This window comes from Malus domestica, chromosome 08 (genome assembly GCF_042453785.1).
Source record: "Malus domestica chromosome 08, GDT2T_hap1".
Taxonomy (NCBI): Eukaryota; Viridiplantae; Streptophyta; class Magnoliopsida; order Rosales; family Rosaceae; genus Malus; species Malus domestica.
This window is the reverse complement of record NC_091668.1, coordinates 6,810,003-6,830,487: the sequence shown is the minus strand read 5'-3', so window position 1 is coordinate 6,830,487 and position 20,485 is coordinate 6,810,003. Positions and strand designations below refer to the sequence as shown.

The 20,485-nt window shown below is 40.5% G+C and overlaps 3 protein-coding genes and 1 pseudogene across 3 annotated transcripts; 2 read left to right on the top strand and 2 right to left on the bottom strand.

Annotated features, from left to right (window-relative positions):
* Positions 1-90: 90 nt before the first annotated feature.
* Positions 91-1,512, top strand: LOC103441063 (protein arginine N-methyltransferase 2). Its single transcript, XM_008379757.4, has 3 exons — positions 91-471; positions 571-966; positions 1,054-1,512. Exons 1-3 carry the CDS (start codon positions 198-200, stop codon positions 1,365-1,367), a joined length of 984 nt encoding a protein of 327 aa, XP_008377979.1. The 5' UTR covers positions 91-197; the 3' UTR covers positions 1,368-1,512.
* A 120-nt stretch (positions 1,513-1,632) lies between these two features.
* On the bottom strand, positions 1,633-4,377 carry LOC103441064 (subtilisin-like protease SBT1.7; annotated as a pseudogene).
* Positions 4,378-4,614: 237 nt separating this feature from the next.
* LOC103441065 (subtilisin-like protease SBT1.7) lies at positions 4,615-7,804 on the bottom strand. The gene has a single exon (XM_008379760.4). The coding sequence runs from the start codon at positions 7,254-7,256 to the stop codon at positions 4,941-4,943; it is 2,316 nt and encodes a 771-aa protein (XP_008377982.2). The 5' UTR covers positions 7,257-7,804; the 3' UTR covers positions 4,615-4,940.
* A 6,440-nt stretch (positions 7,805-14,244) lies between these two features.
* On the top strand, positions 14,245-15,281 carry LOC103428756 (glycine-rich protein 5-like). The gene is made up of 2 exons (XM_008366880.4): positions 14,245-14,572; positions 14,648-15,281. Exon 2 carries the CDS (start codon positions 14,671-14,673, stop codon positions 15,160-15,162), a length of 492 nt encoding a protein of 163 aa, XP_008365102.2. The 5' UTR covers positions 14,245-14,572; positions 14,648-14,670; the 3' UTR covers positions 15,163-15,281.
* Positions 15,282-20,485: the final 5,204 nt, after the last annotated feature.

Sequence of the window (20,485 nt, the reverse complement as noted above, 5' to 3'; positions counted from 1 at the left end):
CTTGCGCGATCAAGATTTATTTTTTTATATCAATTTCAAGCCAATATGTCCTTTAAAATAATTTGGAATGTGTAGGGGTAAAATTGGAAGTTTGTATTTTGTTGGGTAATAAGATCCCGATGCTGGGTGCAAATAGAAGAGCAAACCTTTATAAACCTTGACCAGGGTTTTGACCAGCACTGTACACTGAGACAGACATGGAAGAAGGCGCGCAGCTATGTGAGGCGGCGAGGAACGGCGACACCGAGAAGCTGAAGGCTCTAATACTCGCCGGAGCTGACGTTACGTACTTCGACGGTGAAGGCCTCAATCCGCTGATGCACGCCGCCAAGCTGGGCCACGCCGACGCCGTCACAGCCCTTCTAGAAGCTGGCGCGCCCTGGAACGCCTTATCCCCCTCCAATCTCTCCGCCGGCGATTTCGCCATGGAAGCAGGCCACGAGGACGCCTACGACATCCTCCTCAATGCCGGTACGTAATTTATCATAGAAATTAGAAAATGATTGTAATTTGGATTTTTTCTTATGAATCAGAAATGCAAGTGTTTGATTGATGTGAGTTGAATATTAGGGATTCAAGCTGAATTGGTACTCGGAACGATTGCGCGGAGGGAGAAGAAGGACGGGGATAGCGATGGTGATTATTTGGAAGACAGAGTGAGCTTTAGTGAGGATAAGCTTATGGACTCGAATTGTAAGGCGGTGATGATGGCGTGGGAGCATCCGTTAATGGAGGCGCACGCGAAAGCGGTTTGTTCCGGAGGTGGCCATATATTGAACATTGGATTTGGAATGGGGCTTGTGGATACAGCCATTCAGAAATACTCCCCTGCTTCGCACACCATCGTTGAGGCTCACCCGGAGGTTTATCAGCGTATGATTCGAACCGGTTGGGCTCAGAAGGATAATGTGAACATAATATTCGGCCGATGGCAGGATGTGCTACCTCAGCTTAAATCATATGATGGTAGGTGAAATAGAAATGAGCTAATTCAATTGACGGTTTAAGCTTCAATTTATGTAAATTTATGAAATTTTGGGTTCGTTTGTGCAGGGATTTTCTTTGACACCTACGGAGAGTACTACGAAGACCTGAGAGAGTTCCACCAGCATCTTCCCGTGTTGTTGAAGCCCGGGGGAATCTACTCGTTCTTCAATGGCCTTTGCGGAGGTAATGCCTTCTTCCATGTTGTTTACTGTCATTTGGTCTCTCTAGAGCTTCAGAATTTGGGTTACTCTACACAGTTCATTCCATTGCCTGTCAAGGATTGTTTAGGAGACGAAGTTTGGGAAGGTGTCAAACAAAAGTATTGGCAGCTCGATACTTATTACCTCCCCGTTTGTCAGTCTGTAGATGATACGGAATGATAGTTGGACTTCGCTTTAGTTTATATTTTAGCTTTTTTTCCTTATTGTAACTTCAAGATATTTCATTGTGATTGATTTCATGATGATTGCATTGTAGACAGCTCTATGAATTTCTAGTTTTGTAGTGATATTTTAAATTTCTGAATGTCTCTTTTCAACTGCTAATTGAGTATAATTCTCAATGTGGATTTCCAGAAAATAGAAAATCGATGTGTTGTGGGCGATAACTTGGACAAAATACAAAACACAAAAAAAAAAAAAAAAAACTGCACAATGCAATGAATTTATAAGCACCATGATCTGTAGGTAAATTAGGTTCAGGATTGTTAATAAAATCAAAACCAGCTGATAGCAATGGGACTACTCACTATGTGTTTCCCATCAGACCAGACCAGGCGAGCAAATATGTCTGTACCAGATGGCATGGAACTAGTTACAAAAGTCACAGTATAAGTCTTCTTCTCATATGCTTGACTGAAACTCAGTGATTTTGGTTCAACCAAGATCTTCACTGACGCTGCAAGTGTAGAGTCTATGGACACAGAGACATTGTATCTTGCTGGTGGACCAACATTGGTCAGAGTCCTCGTGTATTTTTCGGTACCTGCTCCACCGTTGTTTGAATTTGTGTATAGGTCTACAGAAAAAGATGGATAATTAAGATCTCCAACGCTGTAATTCTTGCTTGAATCGCAGGTGAAGTCTCTGTGAGTCAATTTCTTGATGTCTGTTGTTGTATAATGCAAGGCACAGAGGAAGCTTAGGTAGTCCTTGACTGCAAGATCGTAAACAAGGCCAGGGTCAATGGCTGCCACGGGGTCTACATGCCCAGCACCGTAATCGTATGGTGTTGCAGCATTTCCAGTAGCAATATCTTTGATTGTTTTTCCATTTTTGTATGTTGTATAGGATGTGGTCATGAGAGCAGACTTAATGGCTGCAGGGCTCCATTTTGGGTGAGCAGCCTTGAGAATGGCGGCCAACCCGCTCACATGTGGGCACGACATGGATGTACCTGAGAGGATGTTAAAGCTCACCCGCATGGTGTCGTCATCTAGTCTTGTTGGTCCAACTGCACCAGTCCACCCAGCTAGGATGTTCACTCCCGGTGCTATCAGGTCTGGTTTGAGTACGCTCGGAGAGACTGGATTTGGTCCTCTAGAGCTGAATGCTGCCACCACTGGTGAGGGTTCGACGCCTAACTGTGTCTTCCCGAAAGCAAAGTGCGCTTTTGGATCTGCCTGGGAGGCAATATATCTTTTTATTGCCTTACCAGCTTTATGGCCAACCATTATTGTAGCCAGTAGATGCACGTCGGCAATTAGTTCTTCCCCGTTAATTTCAGCATCCGCCAAAATCATCCCTACACCACCAGCCCTTTTGACCACCGCACCCTTTTCAACCTCAGGGTTTTCCCCTTGATCACATACCACAATTTTCCCAGCAACTTTTGCAGGAACTAAACTGTCAGGAATGCATAGATTGCTTCCATTGCTTCCATAAATAAGTGGAAGTAATCCACTAGGTAAGGATGTTCCGCCGTAGACTGATATACCTCTGTATTTTCTTCGATTTCCAAGGCTAACATATGCAGGGAAATCCCGGTCTAATGTTCCAGCACCGACAGTGGTTATCCAAGGAGCATTATTGCTCGAGCTGACCTTAAATGGCCCCTGATTTCCGGCTGCACATGACACGAAGATTCCCTTCGCCACAACAGAGAAAGCTCCAATGTCAATACCGTCTGTAATAATCTTCATACCCTTTTCTCCCAATAGACAAAGATAGAATGTCGACGCCATCTTCAACAGCCTTGTCCATTGCGGCCAATATATCGGAGCTAAAGCACCCACTAAGCCAGCAAACCTTGTATGTGGCTACTCGAGCTTGCGTTGCCATTCCCTTTGCTGTCCCTGAAGCATAGCCGAAGAGGCTAGCTCCTGGAACAGGGGACCAGGCTGCAGTGGTCGAAGTGTGAGTTCCATGACCATCATCATCTCTTGGTGATCTTGATTCTTTGGTTTCATTCATGGGATGTCCAAGTCCTGCTTCATACCCCCTTGAGAAAAACCTCGCACCAATGAGTTTTCGGTTGCAGCTTGAGGAGTTGAAGTTCTTTCCCTCCTCGCACTTTCCTTTCCAGCTTCTCGGCACAGGGCCGAGACTTTTGTCATCGTAGCTTTTGCTCTCAGGCCACACACCTGAATCTACAACTCCAATAACCACATCACTCACTTTAACCGATCCAGGGAAGACAGCTGCATGTTTTCCTGATATTCCAAGGAACTCAGGCGTCCGAGTTGTTTGAAGTTCATATCTCAATTCAGGCAGGACAGAAACAGTTCCTGGTTGTTTCTCAAGCAGCACAGCTTCTGCAAGAGTCAGCCTCGCGGAAAAGCCGTGGATTACGTTTGTGTATGTGTAAAGCATGTCTGCTGAATCCGACACCAGCTTCAAAGACGAGCCATACCATCGGAAATGGTCATCTTCAAAACTTGCTGGCATATTGGACTTGTCCATGTGAATGATGTACGTCTTCTTCATTTGCTGCTCTTTCTCGTCTTCTGCAATTGCGGAGATGTTAGAGAGCAGCAGAAGCGCAAGTGCCACGGGAAGTATGAAAACCGACATTCTCATCGTCTCAATCTTTGCAAGTCTGAGAACATCGAGTTTCTGGCAAATATGGGAGTTTCTCTCCGGTTGCTCTCTTTGTACTCTGTTCTGCACATGAGAGTGCCGGAGATTCCCTCTTAGAAACCCACATCACATGGCACTTGACTAAAAAACAGGAAAAAGAAACTTACATCACATGGCACTTAAAATAGTACTAGTATTATTTTCCTTTTGGAATTAAAATCCGCACATGATTTTTCTTTTTCTACACATCTTGTTAATTTTTGTCCATTGAGTCAAGCGTAGGCGGAAAAAGTCGGGATTCCATTCACATTTGCAGATTTGTTTCATTGATTGGACTTCATGAATGGATTTGGATAAGCGGTCCAATTTAAGCATCAAAGGATAAAGGAAGAAGTGAATCGTGCTAAATTAACCATCTTCTGGTCAGGGGTACGAGGGAGGTGCCTGTGGGCGTTTATCACATCGGAAACAACTGTATTCGTACAGGTTTCGAATCGTGTAACTTGTCGTACCCGAAATTGGTAGCCTGTCTTGTGAAGTTGTGATGATTACAATATGATCCCAGGTGTTCTTTCTTTTGGTGTGAAAAAAAAAAAAAGAGGCCCAGAAGTGAGAAAATGGAAGATTATATCATCCATATATTTTGGCTACATATTATATATATGAATACAAATTGGTAATTCTTTTCAATGCCCCCATGTCCATTCCTCACACAGTTTCCTGTACAATTATTTTCCATCTGTTCTTCTTTCCCATTTTAACTTCAACTGTGAAGAAAAAAACACATGAACCGGCTACATTCGCGCTGTTGCTACGGTACAAGAGAGGTACAGGATAATTTCACAACATACTAAGAAATATACAATTGGGCTTTTTGCAGGAACCTTAAAACCCCTGATCTGAGTTAGATCAGTTGTTCAATGCTGCTGTTCAAAATTATATCCAGGTGAAAGCAATTGGACTGCCTACTGTGCGTTTCCCATCGGACCATACCAACCGAGCAAAGCTGCTTGTACCGGATGGTGAAGAACCAGCAACAAAAGTCACGGTATATGTTTTCTTCTCGTATGCTTGACTGAAAGTCAGTGATTGTGGCTCAACCGAGATCTTCACTGATGGCGCCTGTGAAGTTATCGTGACCTTGTATGTTCCTGGGGTACCCACATTGGTCAGTGTCCTTGTGTATTTTACAGTTGTTGAAGCACCTGTTCCACCCCCTGTGCCAGAAGATGTTTCTAGGGGAACAGCAAAAGACGGGTAGTTGAAATCTCCAAGCCTGTATTTCTTGCTTGTATCGCAAGTGAAGTCTCTGTGAGTGGTTAGTTTGATCTCAGTTGAGCTATAATTCAAGGCGCAGAGGAAGCTGAAGTAGTCCTCGACCGCATTATCATAAACAAGGCCAGGGTCGAGGGCTGCCATCGGATCCACATGCCCAGCACCATAATCAAACGGCGTTGCAGGATTTCCAGATGCTACATCTATGATGGTTTCTCCAGTTTTGTATGCTGTGTAGGATGTAGTCATGAGTGCAGACTTAATGGCTGCAGGGCTCCATTCTGGATGAGCGGCCTTGACAAGGGCGGCCAAACCACTCACATGCGGGCATGACATGGAAGTACCCGAAATGATGTTGAAGGTGACATGCCTCTTGTCTTCGGTTAGTCCGGTTGGTCCAATCGCACCAGTCCACCCAGCAAGGATATTTACTCCCGGTGCTATTAGGTCTGGTTTGAGTATTTCCGGGGTGACTAGGTTCGGTCCTCTTGAGCTGAATGATGCCACCACGGGAGAGGGCTGCACATCTAACTCCGTGTCTCCAAGCGCAATTGTGCCTGTAGGATTAGATTGCGAGGCAATATAGCTTTTTATTGCAGCACCAGCTTTCGCACCAACCGCTGCTGTAGGCAGTAGATACGCATCCGCAACAAGTTCCTCTCCGTAAGCATCAGTGTTCGTCAAAATCATCCCTAAACCGCCGGCCTTTTTCACCACCAAACTCTTTTGGACCCTAGGGGTTCCCCCTCGATCACATACCACAATTTTCCCTGCAACCTTTGAGGGAGTCAGACTTTCAGGAGCGCATAGCCCGCCACTGGAGGAGACACTTGCATTGCCAGCATATACAAGCGGAAGCAATCCCCTAGATAAGGATGTTCCCCTATACAGTGATATACCTCTGTATTTCTTTGCACTTCCGAGGTTAACAAAAGCCGGGAAATCCCTGTCTAATGTTCCAGCACCCACTGTAGTTATCCAAGGCGCAACGTTGGACAGGCTCCCTGCTTCCGGTCCTCCATTACCAGCTGAACACGACACAAGGATCCCCTGCGCCGCGGCAGAGAAAGCTCCAATAGCAACAGTGTCTCTGTAATATTCAGACTGTGATCCCCCAATAGACAAAGATAAAACATCGACACCGTCTTCCACGGCCTTCTCCATTGCAGCTGTGATATCAGAGCCGAAACACCCACCAAGCCAGCACGCCTTGTACGCGGCCAATCTAGCTTGTGGCGCCATCCCTCGCGCTGTCCCCGAAGCATAACCAAAGAGGCTAGCTCCTGAAACTGCGGAACCGGTTGCAGTGGATGAGGTGTGGGTTCCGTGGCCATCATCATCTCGTGGTGATTTCGATTCTGTTTTCACATCGATTGGTCCAACTGTAGCTTCATACCCTTTCGAGAAAAACCTCGCGCCTATGAGTTTCCGGTTGCAGTTTGAGGAGCTGAAGTTTGTTCCCGCCTCACACACCCCTTTCCAGCCACTTGGTACCGCCGCGAGCCCTGTGTCGTCGTAGCTTTTGAGCTCAGGCCACACGCCAGTGTCCACCACTCCGACAATCACTTCACTCACTTTACCCGACGCCGGCAAGAGGGCTTCACTCTTTCCTAATCCAAGAAACTCGGGCGTCCGAGTTGTATGCAGCTCGTACCTCCTTTCGGGCAGAACGGACAGAATTCCCGACTGCTTCCCAAGCAGCTCAGCTTCCTCGGCGGTTAGCCTGGTGGCGAAGCCGTGGATTATGGTCTTGTAAGTGTAAAGCATGTCGGCTGAACTCGACACGGATTTCAAAGAAGAATCATACCATTGGAAATGATCATCTTCAAAACTCGCCGGCATTTCGGACTTGTCCATGTGAATGATGTAAGTCTTTTTCACCTGCTGCTCTCTCGCGTCTTCCGCTACGATAGCGGAGATGCGAGAGAGAGCAAGAAGCATGACTGGTAGCAGAAGCATGAAACTGGATATCTTCATCCTCTCAGTTTTCTGCAAGCTCTGAGATTTTCTGAGTTTTCAGGGAACAGGGGAGTTTTTATTTTTTTTTTTGTACGGGAAAATTACAAGGGCCGATGGAAGTGGAAGTGGAAGTGCAATTTCACACAGCGTGAGAGATTTTGTTTGATACTTCTCCTCCATTTAAATAGATGTCCCCCACTAGAAAACTGATGGTGGGAAATTAAAATTACAAAAAACTACTATTACCATATTTTTCATATCAAATTTTTATCTCTGAAAGAGACGGAATTCACATGTGTTGATGGACCTTAAATCTATCGAAAACATGTTACAAATGTAATATAAAAATGTGATAATTGTAGTATTACTTTATTTATTTATTTATTTATTTTATTGTAATTGCTTTATCTCTTTTCTAACAAACTCTTGTGAAGTGATTGCAAATTTGATTCTTTTATGCTCCTCCTAGACTCCTATGGTTTAAAAAGTGATTTGTCTCTTCATAATTGCTGGTGTTTAGTGGGGCAGCCTAAATACCTAAAGTCAATAAAAAAAAAGTAATTAAGTATACTTAATTAAGCTCGGTTTTATTAGGTTTGGTTTAATCATTGTGGTAGGATTCAATTATTTTCTGGTTTTCTTTGTTAAATATGTGTAGCAATGTCTTGTGAACATAGTATAAAAGCCTAGAGGGCAAGGTGCTGCATAAGCCTACTCTACCTAATAACAATTTCAGACAGGAACGAAGCCAGAAATTTAACTAAGAGGGGGCACCTTAAAAAATTTGAGCTCATTTTTTGGACATTTAAAGCTAGTTCTTTTACAAATGCAGAAAAAATTAATTACAAAATGCCTAATTTTATTACTCTATTGTCTAATTTTATCTTTAATTGTTGACAATCTAATGCTCATTTGTACTAATTAACCAAATACATGCAACTCAACAAGATTTAGACATTAGTGCGTGAGAAAACTATCCAAAATGAAGGAACATTTAAAAACTAAAAGAGGATTTTCATTATTTTAATATAATTAATTGAATAATCTGCAAAGCAAAAAAAAAATGAGAATGATTAATTGAATAATTTGTAATGAAAAAAAAAAGGATAAGAGGGGGCATGTGCCCCCACTGGGCCTTACCTCCCTCTGTCCATGATTTCAGATGAATGGGTAAAATTTACTAAATTTGGCACCATGCTTTTACTTTTACAGGTCTTTAAGATTCGTTTGATGAGTCTGATGAGATAGGCTATGAACCATTAAAATTGACTTGAGTCTATTGTACCGTTTTTTATGCAAATAATGGGCGATCACGTATCGGATTCCTACTTTGATTACAAGTCCAACCAGAATAGCACGGGTTACATAACTTGTCGATTAACATAGGTTATGAGTCCAATACCGTCTTCCTCTATTCTCTCCGTCGACACCATCACGGTCGTCGGAAAACAATTTTGATATATATTGAATTGTGAAATGGAATTTTTGGACGTCACAATTTTTGTTGCGATGTGTTTCACAAGGGAAAACAATTTTGATATATGTATTGTTCTACGGTGTTTAATTATTTTTGGACGTGAAATCATAAGGCATCTTTTTGTTGTTTGTCGTTTGATTTTGATCCTGATATTTTCCTTCCACATTAGTGCAATCATCATCCCTCATCCGATGGTTTTAGTGGAAATCTCACTTAAATTAGCATTAACATTGATTAGGCTAATGTGGACAGTTGCTGAGGGTGATGATTATCATGTGCCTTCAACCAACTTTCAATCTCACCACCATATTGATATTAAAAAAAACATTACAATCTTGTGATAATAACACTAAGATATAAACTTCTTACCCACAATTTTGGTAACCGAAATATTGCGATGTTTGATTTGATACGAGTAAATAAAGTTCACCAGTAGATAGTAGCAAAGTCAGGATTTTAGTCTAGGAGGAGCCCAAATGTCTCAATCTAAAACACTCTCCTGATCTTACAAAAATTACTCCGTCATGTGGTGAGCAACCGAGCACCATCGTTTGGACCTGGTATGGTGACGTCCTCATCATCCTCTTCCTTAAACCTAAATCACAAGCTTTTAGGACTTTCTTCCTCTTTGCTCCACTGATTTCCAAAATGGAGTCCTCCTCAAAGCGCACAAGCAATAGATTGCTTGAACTCCATAGAAATAAAGTAAAGTAAATCCGATAAAAAAAGTAAAGTAAAAACGTTGGATTTAGGCCTTGAGCCTACATAATAACCTTGAAAATCATAAGCATAAAACCAAATATTTCTGCGTAAAAACAAATGTTAGGATAAGTCTAGGACCATCCTGGTCCCTTCATAGCTTCCCCTCTGCCGCTAGACCTATATCATGAAACATCAATTAATAACTAAAATTTAGTATACATAGTAACGTTGGTGTTTCTAGTGCCATTAAAAAATAATCTCTAAAAACGATAAATACATATTACTTGTATATCTGTCTCATGAAAAAGCACAATAATGATCAGATATTGAAATTGGCCGTCAAATGTGACCCTGCGTGCGTACTGCATGGTGGTGGTGGTGGTAGAGATGAGAGATAGATAGCGTATATTAATCAAAGTTTATCTTGTGTAAATTATGCACCAATTGATACTATAACTTGTTCATACTTCATACGAATCTAATTTAAATATTGGTAATTGTTATTATATTATTTAATCATAGAAGAAAAAGACATGCACGTACTGTATTTATAAGCTAGATTGGACTACCTCCTAGTCCATTAGCTGGAAAAGGGACCCTACCACTAATAATTCATAAGTGGAAGCTCCTATTGGATTCCTCCTTGTATTGTTTAGTGTATGAGTCGTAGTTAGCTGTCACGCGTATATTCTTTCAATTTGAGATTGTGGATATGCTTTAATGTTGGTGGTGAGAGTAGTCGATCTGCCTCTAAACTTTTTGTTCATCTAAAAACAAAGTTTGGAGATGGAAAATTTCACATTTGTAAGTAGTTTTCTAAGCAATAAAACATGGATTAAGGGTTGGATTATCTATATAATTACTTCTCTTTACCAATCAAAAATTAAGGACTATACATGTATTCTAAATTAATTAAGCTAACTTCCAGTTGAAGCTAATAGAGAATTATGTGAAATTTATTCAGATTTCAAGGAAGATATGTTTGGATCATAAGTATCTAATTGAGTTAATATCATTTCTTGTTGCGTTCGATGGAGTCCACATTTTGGCCAAAATGATTGACAGCATGTGAAACCAATGTGATTGTGAACTTTGTTTAATCAATTTTGAAGTTGATGATTAACGATTATTGTCAAGATTTTCAAAGAAACAGAACAACGACTCAATATTAATTACATCAACAGTGTTTTAGCTTGCATTTAATTACTTGGTATTGTTTGGTATGCAGACGGGAAGGGATGGAACGGAATGGGACAGGACGGGACGAAATGGAACGGAGAGGAAGCAAATATGCCCTCGGATGGAAATAAGGAGGAAGAAGAAGGAGACAGAGAGGTTATAATTTTGTGTTCCACATATGTGGAATGAGTCGTTCCAGGGGATGAGGTGGAACGAAAATTCATCCAAAACTCGTCTTGTGGAACAACGTGTTTCATCCGTTTTAGGTGCATCAAATGTGGGACGGAACATCTCGTCTCACTCCGTTTCATCTCGTTCCACGTACCAAAAGGTAGCTAATAGAACAACAGGGGTGTGGCCGTGAGAGAGCTAATGTATCGATTGTTTTTAATTTTGTCATATTTCCGAATTGTTACAACAATGTTCAACGATGATATCATGATAAAGCGAGCAATGGTACAATTGAGTTCTTAAAGAATCACTAATTTAGCTAGGTTGTTCAAGGAATCTTAATTTTGCGGCCCCCTCCATTGTTTTTGCCTCCTTATAATTGTCCCATCACATCTTTATCAGTAAATTGGCATCTAGTTTCTGCTAATTTACGATGTAAAAGGCAACTGTAAATCAATAAGGTTCTTCGCTATGCATGATCGAGAAAGAAATGTTTATCGTCCGTATGAAGTCTTATCTTTTACTTTGCAAAGAAATTGTTTTTACGACATGAACTCGTGATATTTTGGTCACAAAAAAAATAACATTTTCATTGCGATATAAACCCTAAAATTAAGTTTAATGGACTGCTTCCAAATTCCAATAAAATATAAAAAGTAAAACTAATAAAAATAATTTGAAAAGTTTAAGTTTTAACGATAAAGACAAAATAAAGGGTAAAATGAATAGTACCATAATTAATTTTTTAGTGTAAAAATGTGGTTTTTCATTAAAGTGAACAGTACCGCGAGTTTTTCGTTAAAATTTCTAATATAAAACCGTCTACATGCATTATATAAACGTAATTAAAATCTTAATCACATAGGATAATCCAGATGCAAAAAAACTTTACTGGAAATCGGGTGGGCGATGTGTGCTTGAAGCAACTGCCACATGGCATGCATAATTAACAATTATGTAATCGTAGTTGAAATGTCATTTTCTCTCCCACTCAATGTCTCCAAATAATTAATTAGAAGATTTGAAGGTGGTCTTAATTAGTCAATTGTCGTTTGATTGCTTGTATATTGCATTGTCTTTTCTGATTACTACATACAACCATCACATGATAAGAAGAAAAATCCAACTTGTGTTACAACGTTTTTTATGTCTAAAACGACCTTACCTTCACAACGCTTTTTACAACTGGCAAAAACAACAAAAAAAATATTGAACTTGTGACATCTTGCAACATCAAGATGATAAGTATCATTAAACCAACAATAGTTAAGGACTCGCTTGAAAGTGTTTTTCAAATGATTGAAATCGATTTTGATCAAAGTATTGTTGGGTTTCAAAAGCATTTGAAATGCTTTTTGCTTCCTGCACTAGTTGTGTGTTTCTTGCAGGGAAAAAATGTTTTTTTCAAGATTCACTTGCATATTTACTAAGAATTGATTTCAACAACACTCTCATCAAAAACGCTTTTAGTCATTTTAAAAGCATTTCCAAACGAATTGCAATTCTTATGATTACATTCATTATAACGGATAATTGTGTTAATCATACGTCCATCCCCATCATATAATGTATGAAAAATGGGATTTGGATCCTCTTCCAGGCAATTGGTCAGGATCCTCCTGATCGGTGTCTGTGGGCAGTTGGATTTTTATCCAACAGTTACAATTATTATAATTTTTAGAGGACCCTTCTTTTTGTAATCGTTGGATAAAATTCAACGATCCACAGACACTGATCAGGAGGATCCCAACCAATTACCTGGAAGATGATCCAAATCCTGAAAAATGTAAGAAAACAAAACATGATGTGTGATTAGTACTGAGCTTTATTGGTGTCACTATGTAGGGCAGCACAGCCTCTGCCTCAACATTATGGGGCCATCACCTCGTTGATTGACACTCTTTTTCTTTTGGGTTTTCAAACCGGCCAGGCAGCCAGGCAAAGGCATATTGGAAATAAACGTAACTTTCTTTTGTCTATTAGCTCAACAAATTATCTAAAAAAATAAGAATATGTTTGATACTCTATTTGAATCCAATTTTTTAAATTCATAAATAATTTTAAAGTTTTAGACCTTAAAAATTTGTTTGGTAGGACTATTTTAAAAAACGGAACTTAAGATTAACTAAAAAATATAGTCTATTCTCTAAAAAAACAAAAAGTGAGCTTTTAAAATTTAAAAATTTAAACTCACTCATTTCTTTTCTCTCCCTCCTCCCCTCTCACTCAAAATCTATCTCTCTCTTTTCTTCTTTCTATGTCCCCCTTCTTTTGTTTTATTGTTTTTGTTTTTATTGTTTTTTTCGTCTCTCCTCCAATCCACTCTCATCATTATCTCGATTTTTTCTTTCAATCATCTTCCTCTCTATCTCCTCCGGTCCTCTCTCTTCTTTCTCTTTCCTCCAATCATGTCTTACTCTCTTTCCTCATCTCTCCTCTCTCTCAACTTTCTTTCCTCCGACCCCCTCTTTTTAGATTTCTTTGTCCAGTTTAAGTTGTAAGATTTAAAATTTTTTAATCGCATACCAAACAAATTTTTGAGTCATAAAGAAAATTGTTTTCAAGAAAAGTTCTTAAAAAATATTTTGAAAAATGATAAAAAAAATTTCAAATAGAATACCAAACAAATCCTAATATAATAATCCCAGTTTTATTTAAGATCATGAATAAAAAATCTTAAGGTAGAAACATTACAGAAACCCTGACGGTGGGGTCAACCATCATGTGGCAGGTCTGGGTCGGATTGCGGGAGTTTTCAACACTCGACATCACTCCCAACAATCCGTACCACCCTTCTTTCAACGCTATACGACCATAGTCCGTTGGAAGTGTCGGTCGTGACCGTGTTTAGTTGTGGAGGGCAAACTTACATGGTTACGAATACCAGTACTATAACATCTCTACTAATAATACACTGTCATATTTATGTTTAAGAGTGTTCCGGGGCCTTGCATTGTGAGTGGACTAAAGTGAAAGCACTGTGAGTGGACTAAAGTGAAATCAAGTGTGACCGTTGTATAAGTGAGAAGTATCGTACAAATAACGGGATCATACTTCTCTATGTCTTAGTGTTTCGGATTACAACATTTTGCAACAAGAAGCCCGGTTACAAATACATGGACGAAACTGTGGAAACTACATAGATGATAAAACTTGTTTGACCTTTTCTAATACAAACAATAATTTATTTTTAAGTATTTAAACTAAAGTGAACGGGATTCGAACTCAAGTGCATAGAGAGGAGCACGTCTGCTTCGACCAATATAACCAGCTGCATGTTTCGACATTAGTTTTTAAAACACGTATCAAATTCATCGCCTCAACCCGACCCAATGCCCTCTTAGTTCGTATCTTTCATTTTTTTTAAAGAAAAGCCCTGTTTCTGTGCTCTTGTCCGTTTTGGACTTCTAGGAAAGAAAAGGAACAGCCCATAGACTACTAAGCCCAATGAAAGTAGAAGCTTAAAATTCCAGAAGCAGAATTATAATGCAGCAACTTTGAAGCCTTGTGGTCATGCAAATCGACATCACCACCAGAATCAAGCTGGCACGAGTCATCGTCATCACGCAGACCTGCAACCTTACCTTCCCCCCCCCGGGCCAATCTTCCATGCAGCTCTTAGAAACTCATAACCTATGACAGACGGCCTTATAAATCTAAGGAACCTACCTTATTTCGTTAGGGTCATTGACTAAAGCTCTCACTCTCCATCTTAAATTCGGTTTAAATCTCTCAGCTCCAGTGATCATCAAGGCCCTTCAAAGCTTAGTAAAGCGGAAGACTAACGACGTCACATAACTTAACGGTGAGCTCTCTTCTATCCCTCTCTCTCTCTATCTCCTTTTGGAATACTAACATATGTTTATCTTCTCTACTGAAGGTACAACGGTGATACGAAAAGTCATGGCGAGGAGCAACGCAGTTTCATGGAGTCTAATGTTCTTGGCTATGGGGATTTTTAGTTACGTAGCAGTTGAAGCCACCAGAGAAGGGATTCAAGGGAGGGATCTGATAGACAAGAGACTTGGTTTGGACCATGGGATAAAGAATTGGCACAGTGAAGAGGCTGCTGCTTCTCAAGGACTGACAGCTGATGGTTACGGAGGTTATGGCTCAGGCTCTGGTGGCGGCGGAGGAGGCTCTGGTGGTGGCGGAGGCTTTGGTGGTGATAATGGCGGTGGCAAGGGATATGGTGGTAATGGTGGTGGGTTTCACAATGGTGGTGGATTGGGTAATGGTGGCGGATTTGGGAATGGTGGTGGGTTTCATAATGGCGGCGGATTTGGTAATGGCGGTGGAGGAGATGGTGGATTTGGGGCAGGCACAGGCCCAGGTTATGGTGGCGGGATGGGTGCGGGCGGTGGAGTATATGGTCATGATGAAAAGATGAACTAGCTCCATGAATCTTCCCTAATTTTACTAGAGTAAGATGAATAAGTATTTTCCAATGTAGCATGCCTATGGGGACAAGAAGTAAGAAAAACCAAATAAAATGTCTTACTTCTGTTCTGTAACACATCCCGTTCTGTAATGCAATGGGTCAATGAGAAATTGAAAAATTAGAAGCCTGATATAAAGAGGAAAGATTGCGGAAAAGAGTCGCAACTACGCGTTGCAAAAAATATATGCCAACAATTTTAACTTGAATGACAAGGAAATGAAAGTGTCGAGTAACATGCAGATAAATCACATCTATGCATGCATATATGCAGAACAGATTTGTACTGGGAACTAAGAAATGACGCTGTTCGACCTCATCACTTGCCCGACTCAGAGAGAGAGATTTCCCATAGATGGGGAGGGATAACAGAGTTGGTAGGTAGTTTTCTCAGACCGTTGGCAAACGAATCCTTGCGCATAAGGTGGAGTACTTAGAGGGAAAGAAATAAAACAGAACAATGCAAACATTGCAGACCAATAAAATGTATTTAGACGGTCACAAAGAGTAATGGTAGATAGACGAACACTAAAATAATAATCCAATCATCAATCACGTTATATAGTTTACAAAATTTAGTCTAAGTAGCTAATGCCCTAGCATTAGGGGTGCAATTCGGATGGGTTGAAAGGTCAACCTAATCCTAACCCAACTTCTCGGGTTCGGGTTGGCTTTCATTTGGGTTCATTTGGGCTCGGGTTTAATTGGGTTGGGTTAGGATTACTCAACTTTTTCAAGTTTCTTGTAACAATTTAGTTTCCATAAATTCCTAAAAAAATTAAACCAAGTAGCATCAAAGCTAGCTAACTTTAATTTCATAAATCAATCTACTATAAAGCTTTAGGATTTAAAGACTATGAATATGAGCTGACTAATCAAAACCTCTTATTCCCTAAAAGCCTAAGTAATTATAAACGGTAATTTATTAAAACATAATAATATTAGAAAGGGCGTTGATTTTTGGACTTGGCTCACTTGGGTGTCGTATGAGCTTTAATTGATATGGGTTACAATCTGGTTAAATTGGGTTTGGTTAGTCGAGTTGGGTTAGGTTGGGGATGAACTGGCAAATAATCAACCCAACTCAACCCAATCAATGAACGGGGTTGAAATTAGGTTGGGTTCAGGGGGTTTATAACTAAAAAAACCCGCTTGTTTGGATTTAAAATCAGATTGGACATGAGCGGGTTCATATTGGCCTAACCCAAGTTGCACCCCTAACCATTACCCTCGACAAAATATAAGAAACAACAATGACTAGGCCCTCTACTTCTAATATAACTTTACATGAATACGCACTTAGATTTCAATTCACACACATTGCCATTTCATTGTTGTTTTTTCAAATTTCCGATCTATAAATTCCATTTGTGGTGTGTATAGTAATGGTGTTAGATATCTTGGTTTTTTATTTTTAAAAGGGGCCTGGTGGCGAAGCACCCACTTTTTTTAGTGTTGTAAAGATTCACAATCATTGCAGTCTTTATTGTAAGATTTACCACCGATAGAAATTGAACCTAGGATATACCGTATGAGTACGGGTATGGAATTTTCAGCTTGTATTTCCACATTTTTCATATTTTTCCAGCTTGGTTAGTGTTAGATATCTTGCTTCGCATTTCCCTACTTTTTTTTCTGTTTTCAACAGCTTGTATTTCCACATTTTTCACATCTTTTCAGAGTTGAGACAAGTAAAAACAAGCAGAGAGAGATATGGATAGCTACACAAATTCATTAAGCAGAGAGATATGAATAGCTACGCAAATAAATTATAGGATGTGATATCCACACACCATTTTTTTACTTCTCACACACTTTTCTAAGTTTGAGCCGTTGAATCGGGTGAATTAAAGAAAATCAATGGGTAGAAATTAAAAAAAAGTGTGTGAGAAATAAAAATGATGTGTGGATAGCACATCCCATTAATTATATTAACAGAGAGATAACAGGAAGTCTAATACCACTTGGCACACTCTCAAGTGTTGAGAGCCGTTGGATACCCGACATTCGCCGACCGATCAATCGTGTCCGTCAGATTTCACCGCCGCAGTGTATTCATCATCCAACTCACTCTTCTCGATCCCCTCCCAATCATCCTCGTCACTGAAATCTCCCGATTTAACCTCACTTGGCGCCACGTGTGTCTTCTCCTTAGTTTCCTCGCAATCCACAACCCTAACCTCTTCCGACTGTTCAGCAACGACGTCGTTTCCTGCTGACTTCGCGCCAATGTCTTCCGCTTCTCTGTTTTCCGAGCTTCCGCGATCGAACTCGCTCGCTTTCTCCATTTCCCGGCCATCCGACCGCTTCTCCGGCAATCCAACCGCCACTGACGACTTCTCCGGCAATACAACCGCCACCGACTCCTCCTCCGTCAATCTACGACCTTCTCGATGCTGCTGCAGGGGCTCCACAATCACCTCAGCCAGATGAACCGCTTCCTCTTCGAATTCCCCGCCATCCGACCACTTCTCCGACAATCCTACAGCCAAAGACGACTTCTCAGGCAATACAACCGCCACCAACTCTTCCTCCGTCAATCTACAACCTTCTCGATGCTGCTGCAGCGGCTCCACAATCACCTCAGCCCGATGAACCGCTTCCTCTTCAAATTCCCCGCCATCTGACCACTTCTCCGGCAATCCTACCGCCACTGACGATTTCTCCGGCAATACAACCGCCACCGACTGCTCCTCCGTCAATCCACGACCTTCTCGATGCTGCTGCAGCGGCTCCGCAATCTCCTGAGCCCGATGAACCGCTTCTCCTTCGAATTCCCCGTCATCCGACCATTTCTCCGGCAATCCTACCGCCGCTGACCACTTCTCCGGCAATACAACCGCCACCGACTCTTCCTCCAACATCTCCTCCGTCAATCCACGACCTTCTCGATGCTGCTGCAGCGGCTCCGCAATCTCCTCAGCCTGATGAACCGCTTCCCCTTCGAATCGAATGACTTCCTTCACTTCTCCTTCAAGCTCCACCCTCCTCTGACTCTGACCTCGAAAAGCCCCTTCCACTTTCAGCCTCCTCTCCTCGAAGCTCACCTCCTCCAGGCCAACTCCTTCACCGCCGCCATTCCCACCCTCCCCGAGCTCCGCCTCCGATTCGCGGCCAGCAACCGCCAGGGCGACGAGCTTGGCGACGAGAAAAGAGAGGATCAGAGCCAGCGACGCCGTCAGAAACAGGTCCTGAACGAGGTCCATGGTGGTTAATTTACTAGCTAGAGTCCAAAATTCTGCGAACAGCGAATTGAAATCGAAGGATGAAAACAAAGGGAGATCAAAAGCGATTGGGCGATGAGTTTCAAAAGTTAATTAAAAATAATAATCAAAGGTGAGCAAAGAGAAAGGGATATTTGCAGAGCAGAGCGAAGCATATTCTGATGTTTAATTAATGCTCTTTCTGCTGCCTTGCCCTTGCGTCACTTTTTCTGACGGACACACTTCCGTTTCCTATTGGACGTGCTCAAATGGTCCATGCATTTCCAGTCCCCTTGAAGCTACAAGACCTCCACCCTCAACCGAGATCGAATCTCCTGCATTTAAATTAAGTGTAGCGGTAGAAAATTTGATCCCTCCCCCAACCAACACACCATTACCTTTCAGACTAATAATATAATGCAATTTTACGCAATTGAAATTTCGTCACATTTCAAACTAATAATATAACGCAATTGAGATTTTCTTTGCATTAATAGTATGCTACATAACTACTTCTACATTCGTATTTCATGTAAGCATATTCTAAAAATTTCCGCCTAGATGTTAGGCGGCTAATCACAATCCGAATTATATTTCTATGCATTTGAAAATTAAGAAATGACGCTTAGACCTATTTAGATGCCTCCTAGTTGTTGGAATTTATTAGGTTTATTTGGGAAATTAATTAGAGATTTGATTTGATTTTGTAGTAGGGTATTTTTGGCATTTACGCATTAGGGTTTCTTAGGTTTATTGCTCTATGAATAGAGCTTGTAATTTAGTTTGAGAATTATGTTAGTCACAATATAGCCTCTTAGGGTTTTGTAGCCGTTCCGGCATTCTCATTTGTTTAATAATATTCTTATTATTTTGTTAATCTTGTTCGTTGCGTATTCAACTCTAGTCTCACATAAGTCGCAACTCTCACATATATAGAAAAGTGATAACTTTTATTTTTCATTTTATTTTTTTAATAAAATATAAGAGATTTGTTAATACTCGAATAAACGCTCATTATATTTATAGTTCATTTTATTTTGTAACTTATGTCTTTCAATACAATTATGTAATTTTTTTTTCTTTTGAGTACATGTATATTTTTTTTAACTATAAATAAAAACTAATTTATACTATGTATAATAAATTTACTTAAATTCATCTAAACCCTGTCTAACTACCTAAAATATTAACTTCAAGTCAACCGTCCAACAAATGGCTATCGTCTTTTAGGAACTTGCAGAGAAGTGATGTATTATCGTGCAATCAGTCTAATCTAAAATTCTATAGTGGAGCTGGTTAAGCTTTCTTGGAGGTTAAGCTTGTCATTTTGTGATGCGTTTTCATTCTTATCCTGTCCCAGACAATCGGTGACGGCGGTCAGCGATTGGTGGGTGTTTGTAGATTTAATAACAGTTGGTGGCGTCATGTGCATTGTTGCTATCGTTTTTTATTTTCTGCACATCTCGTGGAGAAATTTTATATTGTTTTTGTATCACAGAAATATACGACGTATTATTATATAAGTAGTAAGTTTTTTTATTTTTATGTTATTAATTTTTAATATAAAAATCTGATCATTTATATAATAATAAGTGATATATCATCTATGTATAACGGATCCATAAAATAATCTTTTGACGTCGTGGCCAGGTCAGTCACTCACTCAAAGAATCAGGTTTTTTCGGTTCACTATTTCAACTTTATTTTTCGACTCAAGGAATCAGCCAATTGGGTCACACATTCTTGTGGTGGGCCTGTCTTGGGCTTCAAACATGGGCCTCTTATTGAGTGAGCTAAGTTGGGCTAAAAGGAACGGGTTGTGTCCGGTCGAGATGTGAGGTGACGAGTTAGAATTGGGCTATCTGGAGACGAAGAGTTCAAATGTGAGTTTTATTGGGCGGGGGTGAGGTAATGGGTCAGGATTGGTTATTAGGTGAAAGAGTTTAAAGATGAAGATAAAAATTTTGTCAATACATACGACATTATTTACATGAAAGAATGGAAACTGGATTAAGACTTTACTTATAAGCGAAAAGAAATATCACTAGACAGTAGTATTAAGTAACAAATATGAGAT

What these genes read in the sequence shown, in the direction of transcription:
- LOC103441063 (XM_008379757.4), top strand. Translation starts at nt 198, where the DNA reads ATGGAAGAAGGCGCGCAGCTATGTGAGGCGGCGAGGAACGGCGACACC. An exon ending in CGACATCCTCCTCAATGCCG is followed by an intron (nt 472 to 570) that starts GTACGTAATTTA and finishes GTTGAATATTAG; the next exon opens with GGATTCAAGCTGAATTGGTA. An exon ending in TCAGCTTAAATCATATGATG is followed by an intron (nt 967 to 1,053) that starts GTAGGTGAAATA and finishes TCGTTTGTGCAG; the next exon opens with GGATTTTCTTTGACACCTAC.
- LOC103441065 (XM_008379760.4), bottom strand. Translation starts at nt 7,256, where the DNA reads ATGAAGATATCCAGTTTCATGCTTCTGCTACCAGTCATGCTTCTTGCT.
- LOC103428756 (XM_008366880.4), top strand. Translation starts at nt 14,671, where the DNA reads ATGGCGAGGAGCAACGCAGTTTCATGGAGTCTAATGTTCTTGGCTATG.